Raw genomic sequence first — 26,726 nt, 5'->3', positions numbered from 1 at the left:
TAGATCAATGGAACAGAATAGAAAGACCAGAGATAAACCCATGCACCTATGGTCAACTAATCTATGACAAAGGAGGCAAGGATATACAGTGGAGAAGACACAGCCTCTTCAATCAGTGTTGCTGGGAAAACTGGACAGCTACATGTAAAAGAATGAAATTAGAACACTCCCTAACACCATACACAAAAATAAACTCAAAATGGATTAAAGACCTAAATGTAAGGCCAGACACTATGAAACTCTTAGAGGAAAACATAGGAAGAACCCTCTATGACATAAATCACAGCAAGGTCCTTTTTGACCCAACTCCTAGAGAAATGGAAATAAAAACAAAAATAAACAAATGGGACCTAATGAAACTTAAAAGCTTTTGCACAGCAAAGGAAACTATAAACAAGACGAAAAAACAACCCTCAGAATGGGAGAAAATATTTGCAAATGAAGCAACTGACAAAGGATTAATCTCCAAAATATATAACCAGCTCATGCAGCTCAATATCAAAAAAAACAAACAACCCAATCCAAAAATGGACAGAAGACCTAAATAGACATTTCTCCAAAGAAGATATACAGATTGCCAATAAACACATGAAAAGATGCTCAACATCGCTAATCATTAGAGAAATGCAAATCAAAACTACAATGAGGTATCACCTCACACTGTCAGAATCACCATCATCAAAAAATCTACAAATAAATGCTGGAGAGGGTGTGGAGAAAAGGGAACCCTCTTGCACTGTTGGTGGGAATGTAAATGGATACAGCCACTATGGAGAACAGTATGGAGGTTCCTTAAGAAACTAAAAACAGAACTACCATACGACCCAGCAATCCCACTACTGGGCATATACCATGAGAAAAGCATAATTCAAAAAGAGTCATGTACCACAATGTTCATTGCAGCACTATTTACAATAGCCAGGACATGGAAGCAACCTAAGTGTCCATCGACAGATGAATGGATAAAGAAGATGCGGCACATATATACAATGGAATATTACTCAGCCATAAAAAGAAATGAAATTGAGTTATTTGTAGTGAGGTGGATGGACCTAGAGTCTGTCATACAGAGTGAAGTAAGTCAGAAAGAGAAAAACAAATACCGTATGCTAACACATATATATGGAACCAAAAACAAACAAACAAAAAAAATTGTTCTGAAGAACCTAGGGGCAGGACAGGAATAAAGAAGAAGACGTAGAGAATGGACTTGAGGACACGGGGAGGGGGAATGTAAGTTGGGATGAAGTGAGAGAGTGGCATGGACATATATACACTACCAAATGTAAAACAGATAGCTAGTTGGAAGCAGCCGCATAACACAGGGAGATCAGCTCAGGGCTCTGAGACCACCTAGAGGGGTGGGATAGGGAGGGTGGGAGGGAGGGAGGAGATATGGGGATATACGTAAGTGTATAGCTGATTCACTTTCATATAAAACAGAAACTAATACACCATTGTAAAGCAATTATACTCCAATAAAGATGTTAAGAAAACATCAAGTTTTTTTGCTATAACAAAACATTTAAGTTTTGTTAAAACATTTAAACATTCAAGTTTATTTGCTATAACAACTTACACTTTCTTAAGTCGTAGAGAAGGAACATAGACAATGCTTTAATGCTAAGTCAAAATGCAGAAATCGAAATAACTTTTAAGCTATTACAACAATGTACAATTATGTACACTTTGGGGCTAGCACTTAGAAAAATACAGAAATAAATATGTACGGTTTATTTGTTAAATAGAGATCATAGATACATTTTTATCTTATTAAATTTGAATTTTTTTAAAAGGTAATATCTTCTCTGTTTAACATTAAAGTGGGAAAATACACTTGAATAAAATTTCAACCTGAAACATTTTAGTTGTCAGTGGAGTATTAATAGGAGATTAAATTCTAGTTATCTGGAAGTTTTAGCTGTGTGGATCTGCTCATTAACCCACCAATACCAAAAAAAATGAGGTAATGCTGGGCACTGTATATAACTCTAGTTGAGGGACTTCTGAGAGGAGACAAGTGCTGGAGGGGATGCAGGAGAACGGGTGAGGAGGCTTCTAAGATAAGACATGGAAAATCGTGACGATATTTGTGTCCCGTGGGAATGCTCACCAAAAAGTGACCTCAGCAGAGGAGGATTTAAATAATCAAGTGGCTAGAAGGACCAGCTCTGTCAAACCAGTTTGCCTCTTTCCCCAGCCACTCCTGTCATTGCCCAATGGGCTCGTGAACAGGATGGCCGACGGCTGCAGGGAGGGAGGGCAAGCGTGGGCTCAGCACATGGACCTCCACTCACCAAGGCCGACCTGGCTGCAGCCACCGCTGAGGGCCCTATGTGTCCCCAGCAGAGACCAGCCCTCCGTCCAATCTCCACCCCTGTGTTCACATTAGCCTCTCTGTGTGCCTGTTTTCTCCTCTTCTGTAAATTCTCCCTCTCCTAATTAGCCCAAGGCAAATGTCATCAGAAAAGCTATGACTTTCAAGATCTAGTAATTGATCAAAGAAATATAACCTTTGGAAGCCCTGCTGTATAAAGAGAAAGCAACGCAACTTCAAGTTAAAAGATCTGTATATGAGTCTTTGCTCCACCCCTGACCTAAGGCAAATTGCATCGCTTGTCTGAGGCACCTTGTGCTCATCTGCAAAGCTGAGAGGGTTCAGGGTCATGAAAATTCACGTAAGATGAGATTATATAAACTCTTCATGAAATTCAACATGACCCAAATCATGCTATTGCCTTCCCCAAGCCCCCTCCCCTCCTCCAACATTTAAAATTCAATTTTAGACCTTAAATTAACCCTTAAACTACCATTTCCCTTTCTGAAAAAGTCTTAGAAGTACTATCCTCTGCCAATGTTGCAGACTGCTACCTTGCAAGAAAAAGATGGTCTACTTACATCATTGGCTTTGGTTTTATTTACAGCATTGAAGCAGGCAACATCTGACTTCTATTCCTGAGTGAAACCCAGACCACAGCCTGGGGTGGTCTGAGCCATGGCACTTTGCTGCTCCCTCGCTGACCCTCCCAAAGGGGCACTGGAGGAACTGCCACACCCATACCATACAGTCTGTCTTTGACTGGAGGAAAGGAAACCTCTCCCAGCCCTGCAGACGGTGCACCAACCTGGGTGGGCTTTACTGCTACTGAGAAACATGTTCTTCAGTTCCCACTAGGAATGGGGGGCAAAGTAGACCCCAGTCCAGTGTTGCTTACACACACACACACACACAGAAGGCACACAGATACAGACAGATACCAGGATCCACAGGTAGCCATGAGAACACTGTCACACCTGCGCCTGCAGACACATACGTGAGGCACACACTTTCCCAGACACCCAGATACACAGACCCAGCATGAACTTGTTCTTATCCAGTCATGACTGCTAAATGCTAGGGAAAGGGAGGATGTAGCAGGTAGCCATGTGCAATTACCATCAATCATTTCCCTCAGGGCAGTTACTTATAATCCCTCTGAGTCTATGCTTCTAACTAGATGCCAGCGTCTTCCACCAACTCTCACGCCTCACCTAGATTGCATCACCATTTACTCCACCCATGAATGGGCACAGCAAGTGCCTCAGGAATCGATATGCCCTTCCACATACCACAGACCAGTGTCCTGAAATAGAGAAAATTTTATTTCATGAAGTTTTCTCCCAGCACATCCATACTTTACAACGTGTGCCATATACAACGAATTTTTTTAATGATTTTATTTCTGATGGCTCCCTCTTTTCAGAACACTAATAACTACTCTTCTAACCTAGATTTAGTATGAGTTCAGTTTCTAATTAGCTCAGATTAAAGTCCCGGAGAGCAGCAATATACAACTTAAACCCTCAGGCTAGAATCTCAGGGTAGACGTGGAATTTTGATACCAAATGATTTTTCCCCAGTAACATAACACTAAAGAAAGCAGGACTGTTTTCATGTGTGAAATCCCTTAAATAAGATTTCCACTTTATGGTTTCCTTTTAACTTTAAATAAGTCATAAAAAAAGTCCCACAGAGAGAAAAGAAAAAGTAAGCATGACATTCTTCAATAACCTCTGGTCACTGTGTCACATCCCTGTAATTCCCAAAGTGAATCAGAGAGAGTAAAGAGGGCACTAAACAGAAACTTCCTTGATGGTTTGCAGACAGAGTGCTGTACAGGACCACACAGCCACCACCATGTCCACCTACAAAGTGCATGGAAAGCCATAAACACAAAGATGCCTGTTTCTCATCTTCTTGGTTAAACAAAAAACAAAAGCCATGAAGGAAACCCAGAGCCACGCTGCTGTGGATGGCCAGGCTTCAGTCTCTCGTCCCTGCTGTCAGAGAGGAGTACCAGCCCCTGACCACTGCTGCATATGAGTAAGCAGGAGATGGCTAAGTGGAATTTTGAGAAATAACAAACTCAAGACATGGATGTAGTTATCCAAACATCAAGGGACTTCTCCATTTGCACATGGATAATTGTGCAGTTATACGCTTTGTTACACGGAGACCAGATGGGAGCAACCGAGCTCATCCTCAGATGCCTGTTCCCCTGGAAGCCTTGACACACATACCCAGGGGCTGGAGGGTGAGACGAGAGTTCATTAGAACCAAACCAAGCTGTATTTCACGTTTGATTCCCAACATCTGAACAGGTGCAGAAAAGTCACGGGCATCTGGAAGTTTGGCCAAAGTTCTATTCCTCAATCAGACCACCAATTCTCAAGGTCTCACTGAGAAGATCAGGCACTGTAGCTTTCCTTGGGTGCAAAATGGGGGCAATGAAATTGAGACATGTTCCTACTGGTAATTCAGTGCTTGGAAGATACTGAAATCTTTACCTTAAGATATAGAACTCGGCTCAGTGAAAGAAGAAAGGGCTCTATCTGCTGCCATTTTATGAGGTGATCAACCCAACCAGATACCAGGATAAGAACTATTGGATCCATCTGGGTCAAGAAAGCAGGGCTGAGTGCCCTGAGATAAGCTGAGATTTTGGCATTCAACGGGAAATGATGCAAAAATGGACTTGCCACCTGCCGGCTATATGACTTTGGACAAGATCCTGAATCCTCTGTATTTCAGTTTTGTTACCTAAAAGATGAAGGGTGAAAGAAAGTAACACAGCCAAGCTCCAGTTCAGCATCTGACACCCAGTAAATCTTTGATATATTTCCCTTGCCTTCCTTGCTGGTGTCATTTCTTAATTCTTAATTATGAATTTCTAATTCATAGTAATTGAATGCATTTGTTGTTTCACTAACCTGCAATGGTTTTCTAATTACAAATATATATACGACATTTATATATATGACAAATATATATATGTATATATAGTACATATATGACATTTAGAAAGTACTCATAAGCAAGAAGAAAGTAAAACTCATCTGTAAACCTAAAAGTGACCACAGTAAACCTTTCAGTGTCTAACCTTTGTCTATGTGTCTTGGGATATCTCTCTCTCTCTCATTCACATATTTATATTTTTACAAAAGGGACTGTCGTGTAGTCTACATCTTTCACTTAACATATCTACCCCTTCTGTGGAGTCTTTCTCCGTCACTGACTATTTTTCCACAACATGATTTTAGTGGCTGTATAGTCTTCCATTATTTAAATGTACCATGGTTTACTGACCAATATAAAAGCGTTCTTTTACCTAAGTTTTTATATGTGAAACTAAAAATGTTTGAGGACTAAACCCATCCTATGGAATAAATTTAACTCAAAGTAGCTTGCCACCAATTAAATAGAAAATTAGTTGTAACACACCTACGTAAGTGCAATGTCTTCTTTCTTCTTTAACCACCAGATCTGCTCATTAAGAAACTGCTAAAGTCCATGGTGATCAGTGACAGGACCTCATGTCTGTATCCTCGCCTTGGCCCGGATCTTCCTATTTTCATTGCCCCATCGATGCCTCTGACTTGCACCATCCACTGGTATGTCCCATGCCAGACTGCTAACTTACCCACGTTACTGAGCTCACAGCAGAAAGCTGTCCGTACAAGATCCTGCCTGGAATGCAGGATTTATACTACTTATATTTCTTACTATTGGTCCATCCAACTCCAGCACAAGTTCTATTTATTATCATAGAAACATAGGTCATTTGGGAACATTTAGTCACCTCCTTCAACTCTATGCTGTCTTCAGATATTTCTGACATCTGGGTCTCTGCTCTACTCTCTTTTTGAATATATCCAGGGAAGAAGATGTATCTTCGGGGAGGGGGTGTCCTGGGCACATGTGCACACACATATGCTATTTGATAAACTATCTAAATGCTTAAGAACACTTTCCATCTGGAACCTTTATAAGTAGACAGTACACACACACACACACACACACACACACATATATAAAATCCCAAAAGAAAAAACTCACTATCTTTGGCTCTTTTATAGATAGAATATATATATATAGATTCATATACATATTCCTCTATATATGTGTGTATTTTTTCCCAGAAAAATCTCAGTCTCTCTTTATAGCTATGTGTTTTTCCCTGAGTAGCAGTCACAGTCAATTAAAATACATATATGTGGATCTTTGAGTAAATTCCATCAGACCAATATCTGTCTGGTTGGGAAATAATTACTGTCCATTTGCTAAGTGCCACCAACCGTTGTACTATGTTCCAGTGAACTAAAGACCTCTGGCGATCACAGATTTACAACTCAGCAAGATTAAACAATTTACTGTTATTTATGACAGCAAAGCTAGGTCTTCTGTATTATATTCCGCGTTAGCATCTGTCACTTTACATTTGGGAGATGCTGTCCAAAAAAAGATTATGCCTCCTAACCAAACATTCAGCAGGGCTGCAGGAACAGGCACCCTGACAAACATCCTGACAAAATGCTTTAAAGCATCGCTAGAGCTTGCAGCTGTGCATTTTCAGACTACTCAGCAGATGAGCGTGGAGTCTCTTAGCCTCTGCTTGGTCTGTTCCTCTCAGTAATCCCTCACATGGCCCAGTCCATTAGGCTTGAAAATCCACATGAAATGAGCAGATTAAGATCTGGCCTCAGGTGGGGGCAGTGGAGCAGGTATAGAAGGGTGGGTCTGCTTTTAACGTAGCCTGAGCCTCAGAAAGGTTTAAGATTGAAAAGCATGGCATTGACTCAGCTGATTCATAATAGGAAATAATGCACAGACCATGCAAAAAGAAGTCCTTTATGTTGAGTTAAAGTCTACGCCAGAGCAGCTGCTGCCACCTCAAGTACCGTGACAGGGTGTGCGTACATGTGTGTCTGTGTGTGCATGAGTGAGTGTGTGTGTGTGTGTGTGTGAGCGTTCATGCTGGGAGAGGGGAGAGGATCATGAGTTCAGCAGTCGCCACCCAAGCCTTAGCCAGCAGCCTGCAGAAATGCCGAAAGTCTTATGAAAGCAACTGTGATCACCACATCGACGGGCGCCTTCTGTCAGTAAGGCTACTGAGAATAAAAAGCATATATGCACATGTCCTTTTATTTTAATCAGAGAAAAATAGTTTGGTAGTAATTGTGCTATGTGAATCAATAAAATAATTGACAATAATCCATTACCTCATTCAATCCTCCCAAAACCCCTGGAAGATGTGGAAGGCAAGTATTACGACCGTGCCTATTTTTATAAATGAGGAAACAAATCCCAGAAAACTAGGTGACTTCCCCACAGTCCTACACGTTGCAAATGATAGTATAATGATTCAAATTCAGAGTTTCTCCTTTTTTCTTAACTACTCTCTAGTGATGTGTTTAATTATGAAAGCAAGGCATATATACGTGTGTAATTACTTAATAAAGAGAAGTATATGAGTAGAAAGGGAAAGGATTCCCCTCCCCCACCAAACACACCCACATACCCCAGATATATTCACTGTTAACTGTCTGGACTATGTTCCTCCAACCCTATTTTCTATGCCTAATTATATACACAAAAGTGGGATCATGCTACACATGACCCTCTACTAATTGCTTTGTTTCACTTTAACAAACTATCATCCACATCTTTCTCATGTCACATATAGATCCACGTCCTTCATTTATGGATATTAATGCATTCCTGGTGTGGTTGTGTCATAAATTATGTACCTGTTCTCTACTGCTGAACATATAAATTGTTTCCAAGTTTTTTTTTTAATAAAGCTGTTTTGTTTTTTTAAGTTTTTTTGGGGGGGGTGCGGGGGGGGGGCCCGAGCCGAGCAGCATGTGGGATCTTAGTTCCCCAGACCAGGGATCAAACCCGCACCCCCTGCATTGGAAGCGTGGAGTCTTAACCACTGGACCACCAGGGAAGTCCCTCCAAGTTTTTCTTTAGCAAAATGCTGCAGTGAGTATTCTTGTACATAAATGTTTCCACATTTGTATTAGAAAATTTACAGGATATATTCTTAGAGTAAGGGATTCTTAGATTATCGGACAAGTACTCTATTAATTTAGATACATACTGCCAAATTGCCTGACCAAAAAGTTGTATCAATTTAACTTCCACCAACAGTATACAAACATGACAATTTTCCAACACCTATGCCAGCTCTGCGTATTTTCCGTTTTTTTCAAATTAATGGATTGTTTTTATTTTTATTTCTTTGGTTACTAACGAGGCTGATCACCTTTTCATGCATTTGTGGTGGTTGTTGACAATATTTCTTTTAAACTGTTTGAATTTTCTTATTGATTTGGGAAAGCTTTTCATATATTGTAGATATTAACCATCTCCTGTAAAACTCTCCTCCTAGTATTTTGTGAGGTCTTTTGTCAATCAGGATAAACTCTGGTCCTATGATTTCAAATTCTTTTCTCTTTTTTATTATAAATGTCTAAATATAAAACTACATATCCCTAGCTACCAAACTGGACTCTTATTAGAGGAAAACAATAGAAAGGCAGTAATTATTCTATTTGTACAAAGCACCTATTAGTAGAGACTTGGAAAGAAAATTGTCTGTGACTTTATGCCAAGAAAAAGAATTTCTTTGGGGATTCAATGTTCCTAAAAATTTTTTTTCTTCAGACAAATACAGGCATTACTCCAAAATTTGACGTCACTAACAATGCAGGAGATGAAAGGTATTGAAAGACTCAGAAAATGTGGATTTTAACAAGTCTTGTGTATATCCCAGATATCCTCTTATTCATAAGTAATGAGAGTCAAGTCAGATGAAAGAACCGAAAACTTTCCCTTTGGCTATGCAAGTATAAACAGTAAAGGCATACTGGCCAAATCTTGAGTGTTTGCAATTAGCTGTCAAGGCTGTAGGCTAACAAAGGACATTGCAGCCCTAGCTTTTTACCTTCAATTTAAAAATCCCTGGGAAATTTAGACTTTTTTTTTTCTGCTGCCTATTATTCCCAAATAATCCTATTACAGTGTTCATTCATGTCACTGTTGTCTAACAGAAGAGTGGCCAGAGCCCAAAAGATGAAGGGTAAGGTTGGTAAAGCCAATACCTCTCCTTAGATTCCCCCAAAATAGGTTCCAACTGCTATTCCTCAAGGCTGTACAGAAACTAGCAAACTTCCAGAGTTCACAAAGGGAACAGATGTTTTATAAAAAATTCTTAGGGCAAGTTTCAGACATAATGTTGCTGATGGGTATCTGTCTTTTCAATAAACATCATTATACTTTATCACAAGATTTAATAAAGCAGCTTAGTTAAAAATGCCATCTGGGTCTCTGGACACATTAAACAAAGCTTAAAATAACCCACCCTAGCAACTGGGAGGGCCCAGCTGTTCTCAAAACCTCTCCCACTCCTTTTACTTCCTCATAAAAAAATGAATGAGGACTTGAGGCTAAAAGAGTCAAGAATGAACAGACCCAAACAAGGATAAGGGTGGAACCAAGGGCTCCCTAAAATTTGCTATTGCTCATATAATAGATTTTCCATTTCCACAATTCAGGGGATGAGGATTTGGGAAGGGAAGCACGATAAAGTTATGGGAGGCTCTTTAGGGTTTTCTAATGTATTACAAGCCAGCCCTTCCTAACATCTGGGCCATAGTAGCCCATTCCATTCACCTATTCTGTTGTGAACACCCATAGAAAATACAGAGCAATCACCACCCAGTTCTTTTCCCTTCTAGAGATAGGACCTGGAGCTAGCCACGCCCAGATTTCCACATCCATTCCAGGAAAGAAGCCTTAGTGTTACAGTACATGTTTCCCTCTCTTGCTTCCTTCTTCTTTCATCACTGCTGGCCACCCACCACCATATCCCACTCTGCTTCTCTTCCAAATATATGTTCCTTGTCTTTGGGACCAAACCAAAATTTGTTGCCCAGATAGTTCTCATAAATGCCAAGGCAAGTGTATTCTCATTCTTTGGAAACAGACACCTCTTTATGACCTGTTGGAATCAAATACAACCTGTGTCAGCATCTATCCGGAGGGCACGCCCAAGCCCCTCACTGATCTAGCATTCCTCATATCATTTCACTTCATTTTCTACCTCTAAAAGATTTCACAAGCCATTGAGGAGCTCTTGAATTCTGTAAGCTGCACTGTATGCCAATATTATTATCATTAATGCTGATCATCATATGGCCAGTACAGTGCATGGCTAATTGACAAATGGATTTTCCCTTGGCTAAAACTTGTTACAGAGCTCTAGGTTAGTCCATACATGCAGTCAAATCATTATTATCTGAGATGTATTCAGCTGACCATAATAATACTCCCTTGTATTTCTTAGTGCTGTGGATGTTACAAAATGCTTTCATATGCAGTGCTTCATTTGATTCTCAGGATAATTCAGAGATGCTATCATACCCGATTTATAGATGAGAAAACAAGTGGTTTCTAGGTATGTCAAGAGGTTAAAGCATTTGCACTGCAACTGGTATGTCAGAGCTAGGAAAATAAGGCAAGCCCTCCAGCTGCTGATACAGTGCTTTTTCTACCATACCTCATTGCCTCCTGGGCTAAAGTCAAAAGAGAGCGTGGTTATCATATGAAGAAATCTGGTTTGGGTTTGCCAATTATGTATTTGTAGTATTTGTCAACCTCCTTTTATTTAACCAATAGTTGCTTTTGATTGTAACAGTCTGGCTCCATTAAACACACACACACACACACACACACACACACACACACACACACATTTTAAATGCTAAATTATAGAAGTGTGCTGTCCAGTATGGTACCTACTAACCACCTGTGGCTACCTAAGTTTCGATCTTAATTAATTAAAATTAAATGAAATGTAAAATTCAGTTCTTCAGCAGCATCAGCTACATTTCAAGTATTCAACAGTCAAGTGTCCTAGTTGGCTAGGACAGTGCAGATTACAGAACATTCCCATCATCACAGTAAGTTCTGTTAGACAGTGCCAATATACAACGTCATCTCAGAAAAAGGAGACTTTAGAAAAAGTCAGAAACATCTTCAGGCAGACACAGTTCTGTCACCTGTCCAATATTAAAGGTAGTTTAGGACTAAAAAAGAAGATTTTAACAAAGAGGAGAAAGAAAGACAGATGCCCTTAGCCACAAATGGATCTACCCAGAGAAGGGCAAAGGCATTCCTGTAGCCATTATGATGCATTTAGCTTTTCAATTCTTTAAGACATTAGAATAAATTGATACATAGAGGATCTAAACCCATGAGGAGGATCTAAAGCAGATGGAAATAGAAATAGGATAAAAAAATCAATTAGTTTCAAACTAAGTCTGATCTCAATTCATTTAAATGACACTATTTACTTCATATACTTAGTTTTTTGTTGTTTGTTTGTTGCTCTATATAGCATGACATAGTTTGTATCTTTAAAGGGGGATTAAAATACTTCTGGGGTTTTTTAGATAAATTCACATAGCCCCATAAAAACTATTAAAAAAAAAAGGTAGTTTCTTTTCATTCTTCAATAATCTATTCAAATTGATTATATAAAAATCCAGGAGTCCATAGGGATATTCGAAAAAGTGAAAGCAAAACAAAACAAAATTCATGTGTCATCAATGGAGGTGGCTATTTCACCAAATTCTTACTCTGAAAATTGATGATTAAAAAAGAGAGAGAAATAAACACATATTCTGTCTTTCCAGAAGGAACTATATTACAGAATAATCAAATAGCCTAGTAGTGAGGAAAATACCCAGTTTATAGAAAAATGCCAGCTAAAACATGTAGATGGAATTAGAGAATTTGAAAATCATCATTTTGAAACCCCTAATGAAATAATCAACTCAAGCCAGTATCATTAATGGATGCTAAAACAATTGGGTAAAAATTGATAAGGAACTGAATATTCACATGGTACAAAGTTCACCCCATAGCCTACTGCTAGTCCCAAAGGGGAAAATAATGGACCATACCACCATAGCTCTATAATTATCTCAGCATCACGGATGATGGAACAACCAGAGATTATGTTTCCTTGTATTATGCAACTGAATACACACCATCACCTATGAAATAATCTTATAAAAAAATATCAAACCTGACTCTAATTAAGCCTTTAGACTGATTTCTAGTTCACATACACACACAGGGAATAGAGTGAAAAGTTAAATGACACCATAAAGAAGTAATCAGAAAATTCCATAAAGGAAGTGGAGGAGACATTCTATGGAAAAACCAACCGACCTAGTCTCAGCAACAAGTCAATTTTGTTAACAAAATAAAAATAAAAAGGGAGGTACTTTCTAGGTTAAAAGAGACTTAAGACAAATGTAGTGTGTGTTCCTTGATTAGAAGAAACAAGTTTGAACAAATTAGGTATAAAAGACATTTCAGAATAATTGAAGAAATCTGAATGTGGACTGGGTCATAAATAATGTAAAGAAATAATTTTTTATGTTGTTTGGGATGTTAATGATACTGTCACTATCAAGGAAAATGGTCTTCTTTTTTAGAGATCCATACTGAAGAACTTAGGGTAAAATGTCATGTTCTTTAATATACTTTAATATACTTTAGCTCCTCGAAAAGATGAATCAAACATAGAAAAATGTCAACAATCTAGGACAAGGGCATATGGATGTCGTTAATCTATTCTCTGTACTTTTCTGAAAGCTTGAAAGTTTCATAACTTTATGAGAAAGTTTTTTAAAATCTCAAATTGTACAGGTGTTTGTGTAGGAATCTATTTCAAACTTTATGAGATATTAAAATATTAATAGTGTAGTTTACTGTTTTAGAAATTCCAAACTTCTGTTTTCCTCCAGCAATTACATAATTGAAGAGCAACTATCATTTTTTATAGAAAAACTGCTTTGTAAAATTAACTTTTTCAATCAAAACCAAGGTTTTTCAGAGAGAGAGAATGCAGCCCACCTGGTTAGATTCAAGTCAGTTCAAAGAGAATAAATTCTATCGTCTACTATTTTCTTTTTTTTTTTTTTTTACTATGAATATCCAATGGGAAATCAAAAAAGGCCAAAGCATTTGGAATCGAAGTTCCCCATTCCTGAGTATAATCAGCAGGCCAAGTCAGGAGGCAAGTGCATCCCCAACAATTTGCAATCATGCAAGACCAATTTTGCTTACGGTGGTCCCTTTTAAACCGCCTCTCTCCTGAAGTCAGCCTTCTGATTATTCACTTTGCTTTAGCAAAAGCTCCCACGAAGGTGAACAAAATGAGGAAAAGACTGGTGAAAACTGGCTGTTTGAAATATTTATAAGAGTCAACCATCCCTTTCCCCCATGCCCGTCCATCTTAGAATTAATACTTTCAGATTATTTAAAAGACGGTGCTTCTGTGTGGACTTTAGTTTGTCATTCTGTCCTTCATAACAACTGGTAGATTAAATTTGACTCTATTTTAGGTATATATTAACGTATGCTAACTATCTCCTAAAAGAAACTCCACTCTTAAAGTTAATAAAATGTGTTTACAGAGCAGACCCACTGAAGTTAAGAGATTGAAGAGTCCTTAGGGTAAAGTATGCCAAGAAATAATAAAGCATAATAATAATGTGTCCATGCAAATCAACAACTGTAACTTCAAAACTATCCTGACCCACAGTAAATACTGGACAGGCTATGTTTTTCTCACTTCTTGGAAAACCTGGCCCAGGAAGGAGTATGAAAGCTGCCACAGCTCTCCCAAGGCTCATTATTCTCCATCATTCCACGGGAACGGCTTTGTCAGACAAGAGTAAAAGACCATTTGTTAACCTCTCTCCAAATCCCTGATTCAAGCCAACTTTCATCAATCCCAAGTGAGGAGCCAGAGAGAAATACAAGTCTTATATCTCCAGCAGCATCATCTGCTGGGGTTGGAGATCACAGTTCCACCACCCAGCTCACCCTCACCCCTACCACCCCACCCCACTCCCCAGCCAGGCCCTGTTTCACCCAACTGCTTTTTGGTTAGTAAAAAAAAATCCTCTTTCTCTATTCCTGAAACACTGAGAAGGGGGAGTTATAGTAGACAAATGTGAAGCATGGACAACCTCAAAGCTGTTTTTTTAAGCAAGAAATGAGAAAATTAAAAAGGATAGGTTTGGAAAGAAGGGAAGGAGGGAATTCAAAAGCCAGATAATTGTTTAGTTTCACTTTTTTAAATGTTCACATTCATTTATACATCTGCAGAGGTTTCACTTAAAGGAAAGTTCTATGTGTGTGGATCTGACTGCATTAACAAGGCTTAAGTTCCTCTTTTAGACAATGTTTCCCACAGAAAATTCAGGGACCCTTGAAGTCAGTATCCCTCTTGAGACGCTGCTGGCTTTGGAAAGGAGGAAATCAGGGTATGGGGATACTTCAAAAGGTGCGTCTAGTTGTAGGATAGGGAGAAAGGAAGGAGAAAGAGAAAAACTCAAGGTCTGAGAATTCACATTGCAAAAGAAGACTACTTAAGTCGTGCGAGAAGGGGGAGGAAATGAGGATGAAAACTGCAGGGGAGAAGAGGCATGAAATGTTGTCAACTGCCAAAGGGCATCTTGGAGAGAAGTTGGGAATTGCTTTAAGAAAAGCATTGCAAATCTCATTTCTGACCATTTAGAGATTTGCCTCCCCGGAACAGAGTCCAGTCTGTATAGCTTCAAATTGATCCCCGTCCCATCCTTTCCCTAATCAAATCAATTATGAAATATAACTCCACGAACCAATGATATTAAAAACCTTCAGGGTCCACGCTTGCTAAATATGTCAGTAACCAACACTGGTGTGTGTGTGTGTGTGTGTGTGTGTGTGTGTGTGTGTGTGTCTTCGGAGCCAACACTACTGTTAAATTTGGCAGAGCCAAGATGTGGAGTAGAAGAAGACTGCAAATAGGATACAGGAGTGGGGGGGGGACAACTATCAATATACTGGTAGCGGGAGGGTAGTGAAAAAGGTCAGAGCAAATATTTTTAAAGGGCTGGGAAAGAGAAAGTCAAGAACAGCGAGCAGGTGCAGGACATGGTCAGAGTCCAGAGAGAGTTCAGGGCGATGTGGCAGGTCGGTCGGGATGCCGGCTGGGCTCAAAGAAGAGCGAGGAACACTTAAGGCCTTTCGGAGCGGCGGGCGCGACACAGCCCGGGCGTCCCGGGTGCGCCGGGGAGGTTGCGGGGAGCTGCGGTGGCGGGACGCGGGCGGAGGGGACCTGGGGGAGCGGCCGAGCCTGGGCGCAGGGTGGGGGTCTGGGCCGGGCCTGGGGCGGGCCGGCGGAGGGGGCAGGGTGAGGAGGCGGACTGCGGACGCGAGGGGCGGCATGTCACTCACCCCGTTGGCCGCGGCCATCTGCACCACGATCTCCGTGGCCGTCCTGCTGAAGTACCTGCCGTCGCTGCCCACCACCATGGTGCAGCCCTGGCGGTCGCGCAGGTCGATGGACGACAGCACGCTCTGGATGAAGTTGGGCAGGTAGTTGCGCTGACCCTCGAAGAGCCCGGTGGGCCGTCGCAGCCCCCCGCCGCCAGCCGGCCGCTGGTCCTCGTAGGGCGCCGTCGGCACCGTCAGCACCGGGATGGGGCTCCCCTCCATGGCGCCTCCTGGCCGGTCCTGCCGCGGCTCCGGGAGCCGGAGGGAATCTGCAGCCCGACGGGGCCCCCACCGGCTTGGCGGCGCGCCCGGGCTCCGCCTCGCGCCGCGGCCCCCTCTGCGGCCGGCCCGCGCCCCGCGCCCTCCTGCCGCGCCGACCGCTCCTCCCTCTGCGCGCGGCCCCTAGCTGCCCCGGCAGAGTTTGGCCTCTACCTTCCAAGAAAAGTTCGCACCCGCCCAACTTCCTCTCCGGCCGGAGCGCCCGAAGTGCCCGCAGCTTCTTCTCCCAGCTGGAACCACTTTCGGGGTGTCCCAAAAGCCCCTTCCCAGCGCCAGCTACCCCGATCCCGGGGACGCCTCCTCGCGAGCCTAGCCCGAGCCTTCCCCGGTGATCGCGTCTTCCCCGGCACACCCTCCGCTAGAAAACAGCCGGGGAGTGGGTGGTGAGAACTTGACCAGGATTGGGCGTCCTCTCCCCGTACCCGCGGCCCCTCTCCCCTCCAACCGGCAGCCCTGCCTCCCGGCCTCCCAGGGAGTGAGCGGTTTACAAGCACCAGTTTCTCTTTTGAACAAGGACAGGGGTGGAGTTGGGAGGGGGCTGAAACCTTTTGCCATCAGAGAACAGCCCCAGCCAAAAATAACCCTGGAAGAGCGAGCTGAGAATTGTTATCTTCTGCCAGCGCTGAAATTGGAGGCTGGGCGCTGCGAGTGTGTCTGCGTGTGTACACACACCCCACCACTACCATTTGTTGCAGGGAATCACATACTGTCAGGCCCTTCAATCCAGCAGGATCCACCCAGCCATCCACACTTTTCCCCAGGCTCTCTGAAGGCAGCACACTTCTCAGGAAGAAAACTTTTTTTTTTTTTTGCTTGTTTGTTGTGGTGGTCGCAACAGCAGCAACACAGATGCGTGGACGCGTACTTCCTCATTCTTCTTGCCCTTTCACCCACCCTGGCCCAGCTCCTGCTTAGAAAAAGGTTGCCCCACACTGTACGTGTCCACACTGCGGAGCTCTTACCAGGATTCAAGGCTTTCACTAGGAGGAAGGTAAAGCCCTTTGTAAGGTCCTACCAGGAATGAATGAACAAACCCAAATTAAAGAAGGACAGGGTACCAGGAACTGGGCTTGCTCCTTTCACAAGCTTTCTGGCATTTGGGGGTGGGGGGGGGGGGTCAGAGATGTTCTGCCTTCTCTCCATAAAGTCCACCAAAAATCCCAAATCAAGAAATTCCCCATAGAAAATCAACAGGCAAAAAGGATAAAGCCCCAAAAGGGAAGAAACAATTCTCATTTTTGCTTCTATCTCCTTTCACTCTCAAAGCATTTTTGCACCCACTAAAGTCACTGAAATCTCCTGCTTCTTCTCCTCCTCCAAATATTGTCCACTTCCTGGGACTAAGCTGGATTTGCTGCAGGATTATAAAGTGTTTGATCATAGTAAGAGGACTGTGAATAACAGCTCACACTTATATGTTGTTTTGCAGTTGACAAAAGGCTTTGCATCTGTTTTCTCTTTGGAGGCTCAAAACAACTAAAAGAAGTAGTAATGGCATTCATATCATTCCCGTTTTACAGATGAGAAAAAGGAGGCTTTCTGTGAGGTTGAAGAAAGTGGCCAAGATGGCACCTACATTCAGTACAAATTCTTATGTGGCCCTTCCCCTTTTTATTAATATCATTAAAGTGTGAAGTCATCAGCTGAATCCTATTGAGACTCTTCAGCTTTTCTCTTCAACAGCGAAGTGTGTGTGTGTGTGTGTGTGTGTGTGTGTGTGTGTGTGTTGTTGTTGTTGTTGTTTTGCCTCTACTCTCTCCATTCCCCTGTAAAGTTCCTGACTTTATGGTTGAGGGAGCCTTGTCTTAGCACCAAATAGAATGTCAACACTTCTAAGGACCTGTGCACATCTCTATGGTGGGGGATTTTTTTAAACCACTTTCTAATAACATTTCATTTTGCAAGGAAGGACAGTATCATTCCCAGAAGAAGAGAGGGTGGTAAGTCCTCTGTCCCAGAAAAGAAGAAAAGGATGCAGCCTCCAAGCCTCAGAGATAACCAGAAGGTCTCCAGGACTCCATCTCTGCACTTCTAAGACCTGCCTCTCTCTTGACATCACCATCATTCTCTCCTACCACAGCCCAGCTCCTTCCCCAGGACTGAGGACAAGTCAGGCACATCTCAGATAAGATTTTACAGCTTTACCAGCCAAAAGGAAAGTCTTTTCCCTTGGTTCTAATCCCCAAATTCCCAAAGACTCTGGTCCAGTTTGACGCAATGCAACCAACCACAAAGCAGGAACCCCACAGTGAAAGGGAGAAAGTTCCTCCAAAGTCAGGGGGTGCTGGTCCCCAAAGGCAGGAGAGATGGGCAAACAAACCATAATTGTCCACCACATAACTGACACTTTGACTGATCAAGTCTTTTGAAAATTATTTTTCTGTTCTCTGAAGTCACGTAGCGCTTTATACCACTCATGAGGAATGTTTCATGTGCTGCTACACCTTTCTATATGTCTTCTCTCCTCCAGCTGTATGTGGCCTTGGAATAGTTCCTTACCTTCTCCTCACCTCAGTATCATCACTGTGAAATGGGGATTATTATAATCCCGACCTCCCCTAAATTGTTGGGAGGATGAAAATATTAGTACAGTGCCTGACAAACAGAAAGGCATTCAATAAATGTTAGATATTCATATTATTACCATCTATATAGTATTTGTCATTATTATCAATGTCTTATATAGTAAGAACTACATTTTATATCTTTGTAGACCACCACTGTACGTAAACATCTTTGGGCAAAGGTAATATTATATAAAGTTTGGTTGAATTGATCTGTGGTTTTTGACAATGGAAACTCAAGGTATACAGAGTAATTTGCCCTTGAAACATACAAAAAGGGCTTACAAACTAAAGAAATCTCTTCAAAGCTGCCCCCAATTTTGATCAAGTTAATTCCAACAAATGTGTCACAGTGATGGAGAAAAGGAACCTGAGAGGGCCCCACAGGTAAGAAATGCCTGCCCAGAGTTGCTCACTGGTAAAATGAGAAGGTCGGATTAGATCAGTGTTTCCCAAAGGGTTTTCCTTGTAACACAAGTGCCTCCCAAATGCTGCGTAAGCGTTTCATAGTCAAGTAACTTTTTAAAATCCTGCATGCTCTATCCCATTCTTGGAGTTTCATGATGTGCATTTTCACACTGACACCTCTGAAAGGGCATCAGTTTAATGTCTTCTTGAACCAGTGCTTCCCAACCTAAATTCACACAACTAGTTTGCTTAGGGAAAGGGACTCAGACTAGCTTTGGAACTACAGCTAGGACAGTCCCCTCCCCACTTCATGTGTCCTCAGTGGGCTAGGTCAGGGATAAATACATTTTCCTGATTCTAAGGGGCTGGTCATCCTTCTGTGCTGGGTTCAGAGCTTCTCTACAGCGTGGGTCACAAAGAAGTGGGCCCTGTTCGCCTATAGATGCCTTCCAGCCTTCTCTGAGCCTCCAGGAAAAGGCCTCTCACTGAGAATTCTTGGCATGAAACAGGGGCAACCGATATATCCTTCCTTCCCCTTGGGATTTCCTTTCTCTTAAAAAGGTGTCAGCTGCTATCATCGTGTATAGAGACTACACTAGCTGGCTCACCTAGACCAGCATTTCTCAAAAAGAGAATTTGGGGTAAACTAAGTCTTGAAACACTTCAGACTTTATCCACCCTCTTGGAGATTCACAAAGCACATTAGCATATGAAAGACTCCGTGAAGTTCCGCAGGAAAAATACCTATTTAACTTTAACCCAGCATTCCCAAATTTTATTTGACCATGGGGCCCATTTCCAAAACACCTATTGAGAGATCAAGGACATTAATATTCCATGAAACACTTTTTAGATCTCTGGGGTCCCTTCAAGCCATATCATTCTATCATTTGCTTTTTTTACTTATGAGGCATTAAAAGATTAATTTCTATCAGGCTTCCATTTAGGAACTTATCAGAATGTGCAAGCAGAAGCACTGGTAAAATTGCCCAGTTAAAAAAAAATACCCTTGAGTGATTATGAGACTTAAAATGAATTTTATACACACACACACACACACACACACACATATACATTTACCTATAATTGTATTCTCTATACTCTGTTCTTCCACACTGCCCTGCCCCCGATCCCCTGGCTGGCAGAAAAGGCTGGCACAGGTCTGGCCCATGGTAGTTTTATATTCCTGCTGATTCTGAGTCCACTTCTGTGCACACAGGGCATGCTAAAAACATGCTGTTGACTCACTGACTCTAAGAGCAGAAGAAATGCCAAAAGTACAGGACAAGAGGCAGAAAAGCAGGTGGAAAATGTCATGGGGCAGTCCTCTAAGGAAGCGCTAGTTCCCTTTCTAATCTGCCCAAACACCTTCTGGTGGTACGGAAAGTCAGTTATATATTTCTCCTAAAACGCCACCTTCCACTAAGTCTTCTGTTCCCCAACAAATGAAATAACATATAGTAATTCCAACAGAACTTTCTGTTTCTCTACTTCCTTCAGTGTAAGGCCACTAAAGTGAATGTTCAAGTGATGGAAATGTGCATGTCACATGTGTATCTTATAAATGGTTGTGAACTTGTCTCTGTGTTCTCACATCTAGGCTTCAAAACTTTGTTTCCCACCTTCATCAGTGACTACCCAGTCGGCCTTGGACAAGTCGCTTACCCTCTCTAAAGCTCACTTTCTGCATCTGTAAAATGGGCATAATGCTACCTACCTCCTAGGGTTGATGATCATATTCAGAGACCTAATATGTGAACATTGCTTAGCACAGGGCCTGGAACATATTAAGAGCTTAATAAGTGCTTGCTGTAATTATTATGATTATTAGTATTACTATCACTAAAATAGCTATTATTGTTATTATAATCATTACTATAATAATTCTTACTATAATTATTATTACTATAATAATTCTTAATCTTTGTATCAAATAGTATTGTCTTTGAGGCATCAATGGACTATGTCTGATTAACTTCCAGCACAATATCTAGCATAAGATCACATGCAAATTAGGGAACTAGTGTTAAGGATGAAAAAAATTATTTTTATTGACCCTTAAAGACTTCATAAGTAACTGGGCAAAAAGAGCCATCCATCTCACACATGGAAACTCCAGTTCCTCTGGAGTTTGTTTTTGGAGGTAATTACAGGATGCTTAGAAACACTGAAATGCTGTTTATAAATCTCCTGAGACCAGCACAAGGTGATGGGCACAACCAATGCAGATGTGGTCTCCTGACTGCTGCATGCACTGGCGTCAACTTTGAAAAGCACTTGATGTTAACTAACTTGTAAAAACTGTGGTTTTTGGAAAGCAAAAGGTTTCATTTTAATTCAGTTTTACCTAAACATAATAGGCCTCTGATCTGCTAAGAATGAAGATTTGATTTCCATGTGTCCCCCACAGTATCTAGAAATATCAATGATATACAGTAACAGATTATTTAAAACTTTAGAGTCTTATCAAAGTTCTTTATTCTATAAAAGGCAAATAAAGTTTACTTTTCTAAAGGAATCTCAATACTTTTTAACAGCTGAATTTTGTTTTTAAAGGCTTCAAAAAGGAACACAATTTAGATCTTTATTAAAAAGGAAATGTATTTTCCATGTTTTACTTAAATTATATTGCATTAGCCATTTACAATCATAGTCTATATGGAATTTTCCTTTGGTGGTTTTTATGTTCGGGTTTTAGGAAGGGACCCCCAACATATGGCTAATCTCTGAATAAATATTTTAACATTCCTATGTAAAGTCATTTTTTAAAAAGCTGTTTTATATCCATCTATGTCATGGAGCTAAATAACATGGCTTGCCGTACAAGCCAGTATTCCTGCCTTATGAATGGGTTTTTTTCAACCATGAAGTCTGGGTGAATTTGCATGACTGGTAGTGAAATACTGTGTTATCAGACCCAGCCAGTTTGATGCAATCCTCAAGTCTCTCTAGCCCAGCCCAGGTCCAGCTCAGGTTTTACTCACACACTTAACCAGGAACTACTCTCCCCAACAATTCTATGCACCCTGCTGGGCCAATTTTCTCCGGGAGATTCTTCCAACCTTTCCCCCATTCCCTCAGAGTACATCTACAGAGGACACACACATTTGAAAAGTAACTCAAGCAAATAGAGAAACAATGCACACAACCACTGCATTTTAACCTAGGATTTTCTGGACATGCTGTTTTAACCCAAAAATGATGCCAGTGGTTGGAGTTTCATAGACTAAACTATGGCTCCCAACTTCACAGCCATGCCCATGGGTACCTTCACTGTTTTGGCATTTTTCTTCCCCCTGTTTCTAGTGTTTCCTTGGAAGCCAGAAAGTAGTCACTTTTCATTCAGCATGGAATTGATTTTTTCCAACTTTCGGTAGGAGCCAAAATCAACCTGGAGGTTTGTATCCAACAACAGTTCTGTTTGTGCATCTGAGATCCCCCAACAAGTGTGACTGACTCAGGGACATCGTTCATGACAGCAGCTCAGAGCTCAATAGTAACGTTTTAACGTTGACCCTGCCAGGTGTCCAACATAGGGTGTTATTCCCTTTTACTGTGTCCAAACTTCTGATAGATATTAATCACTGGGATTCAAGAATGAGGAAACGGACTTTTTGAGAATTCTCAGCAATTCCAGAATTCATGTTAGTATTCTGTAATTTTCATAACACTTGCACTTAGATGTTTTTGAAAAATAACAAGTGACCATAATAATAAGTAGAGAATCATTTTTCTGTGATAGGATTATATGAAAAGTTTTCATGGTCTTTTGTTTAACAAGATATAATACCAAATGTATGATTTATTATTATAATTAACCAACAAACTGTGACAAGATTGTTGAATCCAATAACCTGTAAAAATGATCTCTACCTGATAGAGACATAGGATAATAGAAAACATTAAAAAGAAATGAACGTTAACACAAAATAAATGCTAAATAATTTTTAAACTGGAAGATAATTCCACAAATATTTAAAGATTCTCATTCTTTAAATGAAATTTTTAACCCCACAAAGCATCAATTGTTCTAATAGAATTCAAATAATGCAATATTTGGATCTCCTGGCAAGGTGAAGAGCCCTACAGAGAAGTAATTGTCAGAATAGCCAATTTAAGGACATATTTTGCTTCCAAAACCTGGTATTTCTTAGAACACCACTAACAGGATTTGTAAAAAGTATCCTAAGGCCTATAAACTTACTAATATTTATCTGCAAGAATTATTCACTGTCAGCTGTGGACAGAGCAATGAAGACACTTAGAGCAACAGACACAAGAGAGTCTCACTGATGCTTCCCTTCCACTGCTCATGTCCCAGTTCCCAAAAATGCTGACCTTGACCTTTGTCTCTGTGCATCAATATTTCCTGCTCTTGCTTTCAACTTGAAGTCAGTGAATTTCTTCACACCAGTAAGGTCTCTCTACGGACTATTAAGCTTTAATTCTCACAGGAGAATTATAACACTTCTTCCAGTTTTCTGGATTTCTCAACTGATTTTTCCCAGAATCTAGAATTTGGGAGTCCATATAAATTTCCCTCAGAAATGCCAGAAAGGAATTCCCAAATGGACAAGTGTTTTCCTCTATATTCCTTTGCAGAAGGAACTATAAACACAGAGATTTCCCTCTCATCACCAAATTTTCTCTGCTCACTATCGTTGTCACTTCTTTAGATGCCCTACTCACAGTTTCCCCTCCTCTGGAAATAGCCCCAATACCATGGGACAGGCTCTCGGTGGTTATGTCCTTTCTGCATTACCCTGCATTCTTGACCATATACCAGAAGTTGACCTAGGGAGGACACCTGGCCCAACTGGATTCTCTTACTGTCTCTGGAATTCGAATATTGGAACCCAGACATACCAAGACTGGGGGCCACTGTGGCCATATTGATATTGATATTGATGACAGCTGTGGGAGGGGTTGAACCTGTACCTGCCTGTTGCTCAGATCCCAGGAGCTGTCCTGAACTCCTCTTTCCCAGTCATGGGGTACTTAAGATGCCCCAATAATCTTTATGAAATCCCTCCCTGGTTTAAGCTAGCCAGAATTAGTTTCTGTTGCTTTCAATCAAAAGCAAATACATCATTATTCCTTGGCCCTAGTTCCTTAAATTTTTTAGGAAAAGAAGTAAAAAGTGACAACATAAGATACCATTTATCTAACATTTGGAAACACACAAAGGAATACTTTGTACAGTTTATGATGCACTCATATGTAGTATGGACATAAATCATCAACAGTGTGCACATCTATATCAAGATCATGGTTGCTTGGGGGATGGGGGAGAACATGGGCCAGGAAGAGGCACAAGGGGAGACTTCAACAGTCACAATAATACTTGATTCCCAGGTGCCCATACGACCCAGTTAGCCTTAGGCTGTTGAATCCACATTTGTTAACCCAGCATAATTATCAACAGCAGGCCCTTCTTTCTCAAGAGTATCCCAGTTTGGCTACTAAGCTCTGACCATGCTTTAAGAACACTTTAAATAATTACAGAAAAATACTTCTGCATATTTTCCTGCATGGTTTAAGTATTTTATAACAAAAATAATTCAAACTTATTACACATACAGAATGTAGCTGCCAAAGCCCCTGCTTTGATATCCCAGCCATGAATCCCTCTAGAGCACCTTCCCCATACAACACTTGTGAGGATTCAATGAGACCAGCTCTATGAAGCACTCATCAGTGACCTGCACTAAGAGACAGTCGCCGCCGTTAAGGTGACATTCCTTTATTCTAAACAAACTCCTGGTAAGTTATTTAGGGACATTTTATTTTTTTTCTTTTAAATTAGTTTTATTAGTTATCTATTTTATACAAATTAGTGTATATATGTCAATCCCATTCTCCCAATTCATCACACCACCACCCGCCCCCCCACTTTCCCCCCTTGGTGTCCATATGTTTGTTCTCTACATCTGCGTCTCTATTTCTGCCTTGCAAAGCAGTTCATCTGTACCATTTTTCTAGGTTCCACATATATGCATTAATAAACGATATCTGTTTTTCTTTCTTTTTCTTTTTTTCTGTTTTTCTCTTTCTGACTTACTTCATTCTGCATGAAAGTCTCTAGGTCCATCCACATCTCTACAAATGACCCAATTTCATTCCTTTTTATGGCTGAGTAATATTCCATTGTATATATGTACCACATCTTCTTTATCCATTCATCTGTCGATGGACATTTAGGTTGCTTCCATGACCTGGCTATTGTAAACAGTGCTGCAGTGAACATTGTGGTGCATGTGTCTTTTTGAATTATGGTTTTCTCTGGGTATATGCCCAGTAGTGGGATTGCTGGGTCATATTGTAATTCTATTTGAAGTTTTTCAAGGAATCTCCATACTGTTCCCCATATTTACATTCCCACCAACAGTACAAGAGGGTTCCCTTTTCTCCACGCCTTCTCCAGCATTTGTTGTTTGTAGATTTTCTGATGATGCCCATTCTAACTGGTGTGAGGTGATACCTCATTGTAGTTTTGATTTGCTTTTCTCTAATAATTACTGATGTTAAGCAGCTTTTCATGTGCCTCTTGCCCATCTGTATGTCTTCTTTGGAGAGATGTCTATTTAGGTCTTCTGCCCATTTTTGGATTGGGTTGTCGGTTTTTTTACACTGAGCTGCATGAGCTGTTTATATATTTTGGAGATTAATCCTTTGTCCATTGATCCGTTTGCAAATATTTTCTCCCATTCTGAGGGCTGTCTTTCGTCTTGTTTATAGTTTCCTTTGCTATGCAGAAGCTTTTAAGATTCATTAGGTCCCATTTGTTTATTTTTGTTTTTATTTCCATTTCTCTAGGAGGTGGGCCAAAAAGGATCTTGCTGTGATTTATGTCATAGAGCATTCTGCCTATGTTTTCCTCTAAGAGTTTTATAGTGTTTTGCCTTACATTTGGGTCTTTAATCCATTTGGAGTTTATTTTTGTGTATGGTGTTAGTGAGTGTTTTAATTTCATTCTTTTACATGTAGCTGTCCAGTTTTCCCAGCACCACTTATTGAAGAGGCTGTCTTTTCTCCACTGTGTATTCTTGCCTCCTTTATCAAAGATAAGGTGACCATATGTGCGTGGGTTTATCGCTGGGCTTTCTATCCTGTTCCATTGATCTATATTTCTGTTTTTGTGCCAGTACCATACTGTCTTGATTACTGTAGCTTTGTAGTATAGTCTGAAGACAGGGAGTCTGATTCCTCCAGCTCCATTTTTTTCCCTCAAGATTGCTTGGCCTATTCGGGGTCTTTTGTGTCTCCATATAAATTTTAAGATTTTTTTGTTCTAGTTCTGTAAAAAATGCCATTGGTAATTTGATAGGGATTGCATTAAATCTGTAGATTGCTTTGGGTAGTATAATCATTTTCATAATACTGATTCCTCCAATCCAAGAACATGGTATATCTCTCCATCTGTTTGTGTCATCTTTGATTTCTTTCATCAGTGTCTTATAGTTTTCTGTGTACAGGTCTTTTACTTCCTTAGGTAGGTTTATTCCTAGGTATTTTATTCTTTTTGTTGCAGTGGTGAATGGGATTGTTTCCTTAATTTCTCTTTCTGATCTTTCGTTGTTAGTGTATAGGAATGCAAGAGATTTCTGTGCATTAATTTTGTACCCTGCAACTTTACCAAATTCACTGATTGGCTCTAGTAGTTTTCTAGTGGCATCGTCAGGATTATCTATATATGGTATCATGTCATCTGTGAAAAGTGACAGTTTTACTTACTCTTTTCCAATTTGGATTCCTTTTATTTCTTTTTCTTCTCTGATTGCCATGGCTAGGACTTCCAAAACTATGTTGAA

The 26,726-nt window shown here is 40.7% G+C and overlaps 1 protein-coding gene across 1 annotated transcript in view; it reads right to left on the bottom strand.

Annotated features, from left to right (window-relative positions):
- PGM5 (phosphoglucomutase 5) overlaps positions 1-16,423 on the bottom strand; it is a 188,229-nt gene extending 171,806 nt beyond the window's left edge. The window contains exon 1 of the mRNA XM_059924855.1: positions 15,626-16,423. Coding sequence (XP_059780838.1) covers positions 15,626-15,886 — 261 coding nt within the window. The 5' untranslated portion in view covers positions 15,887-16,423. The remainder of the gene's footprint in view (positions 1-15,625) is intronic.
- Positions 16,424-26,726: the final 10,303 nt, after the last annotated feature.

Source organism: Balaenoptera ricei, chromosome 6 (assembly GCF_028023285.1).
Source record: "Balaenoptera ricei isolate mBalRic1 chromosome 6, mBalRic1.hap2, whole genome shotgun sequence".
NCBI classification, from domain to species: domain Eukaryota; kingdom Metazoa; phylum Chordata; class Mammalia; order Artiodactyla; family Balaenopteridae; genus Balaenoptera; species Balaenoptera ricei.
The sequence above is the reverse complement of the archived record's forward strand: the minus strand, read 5'-3'. Positions and strand labels throughout refer to the sequence as shown.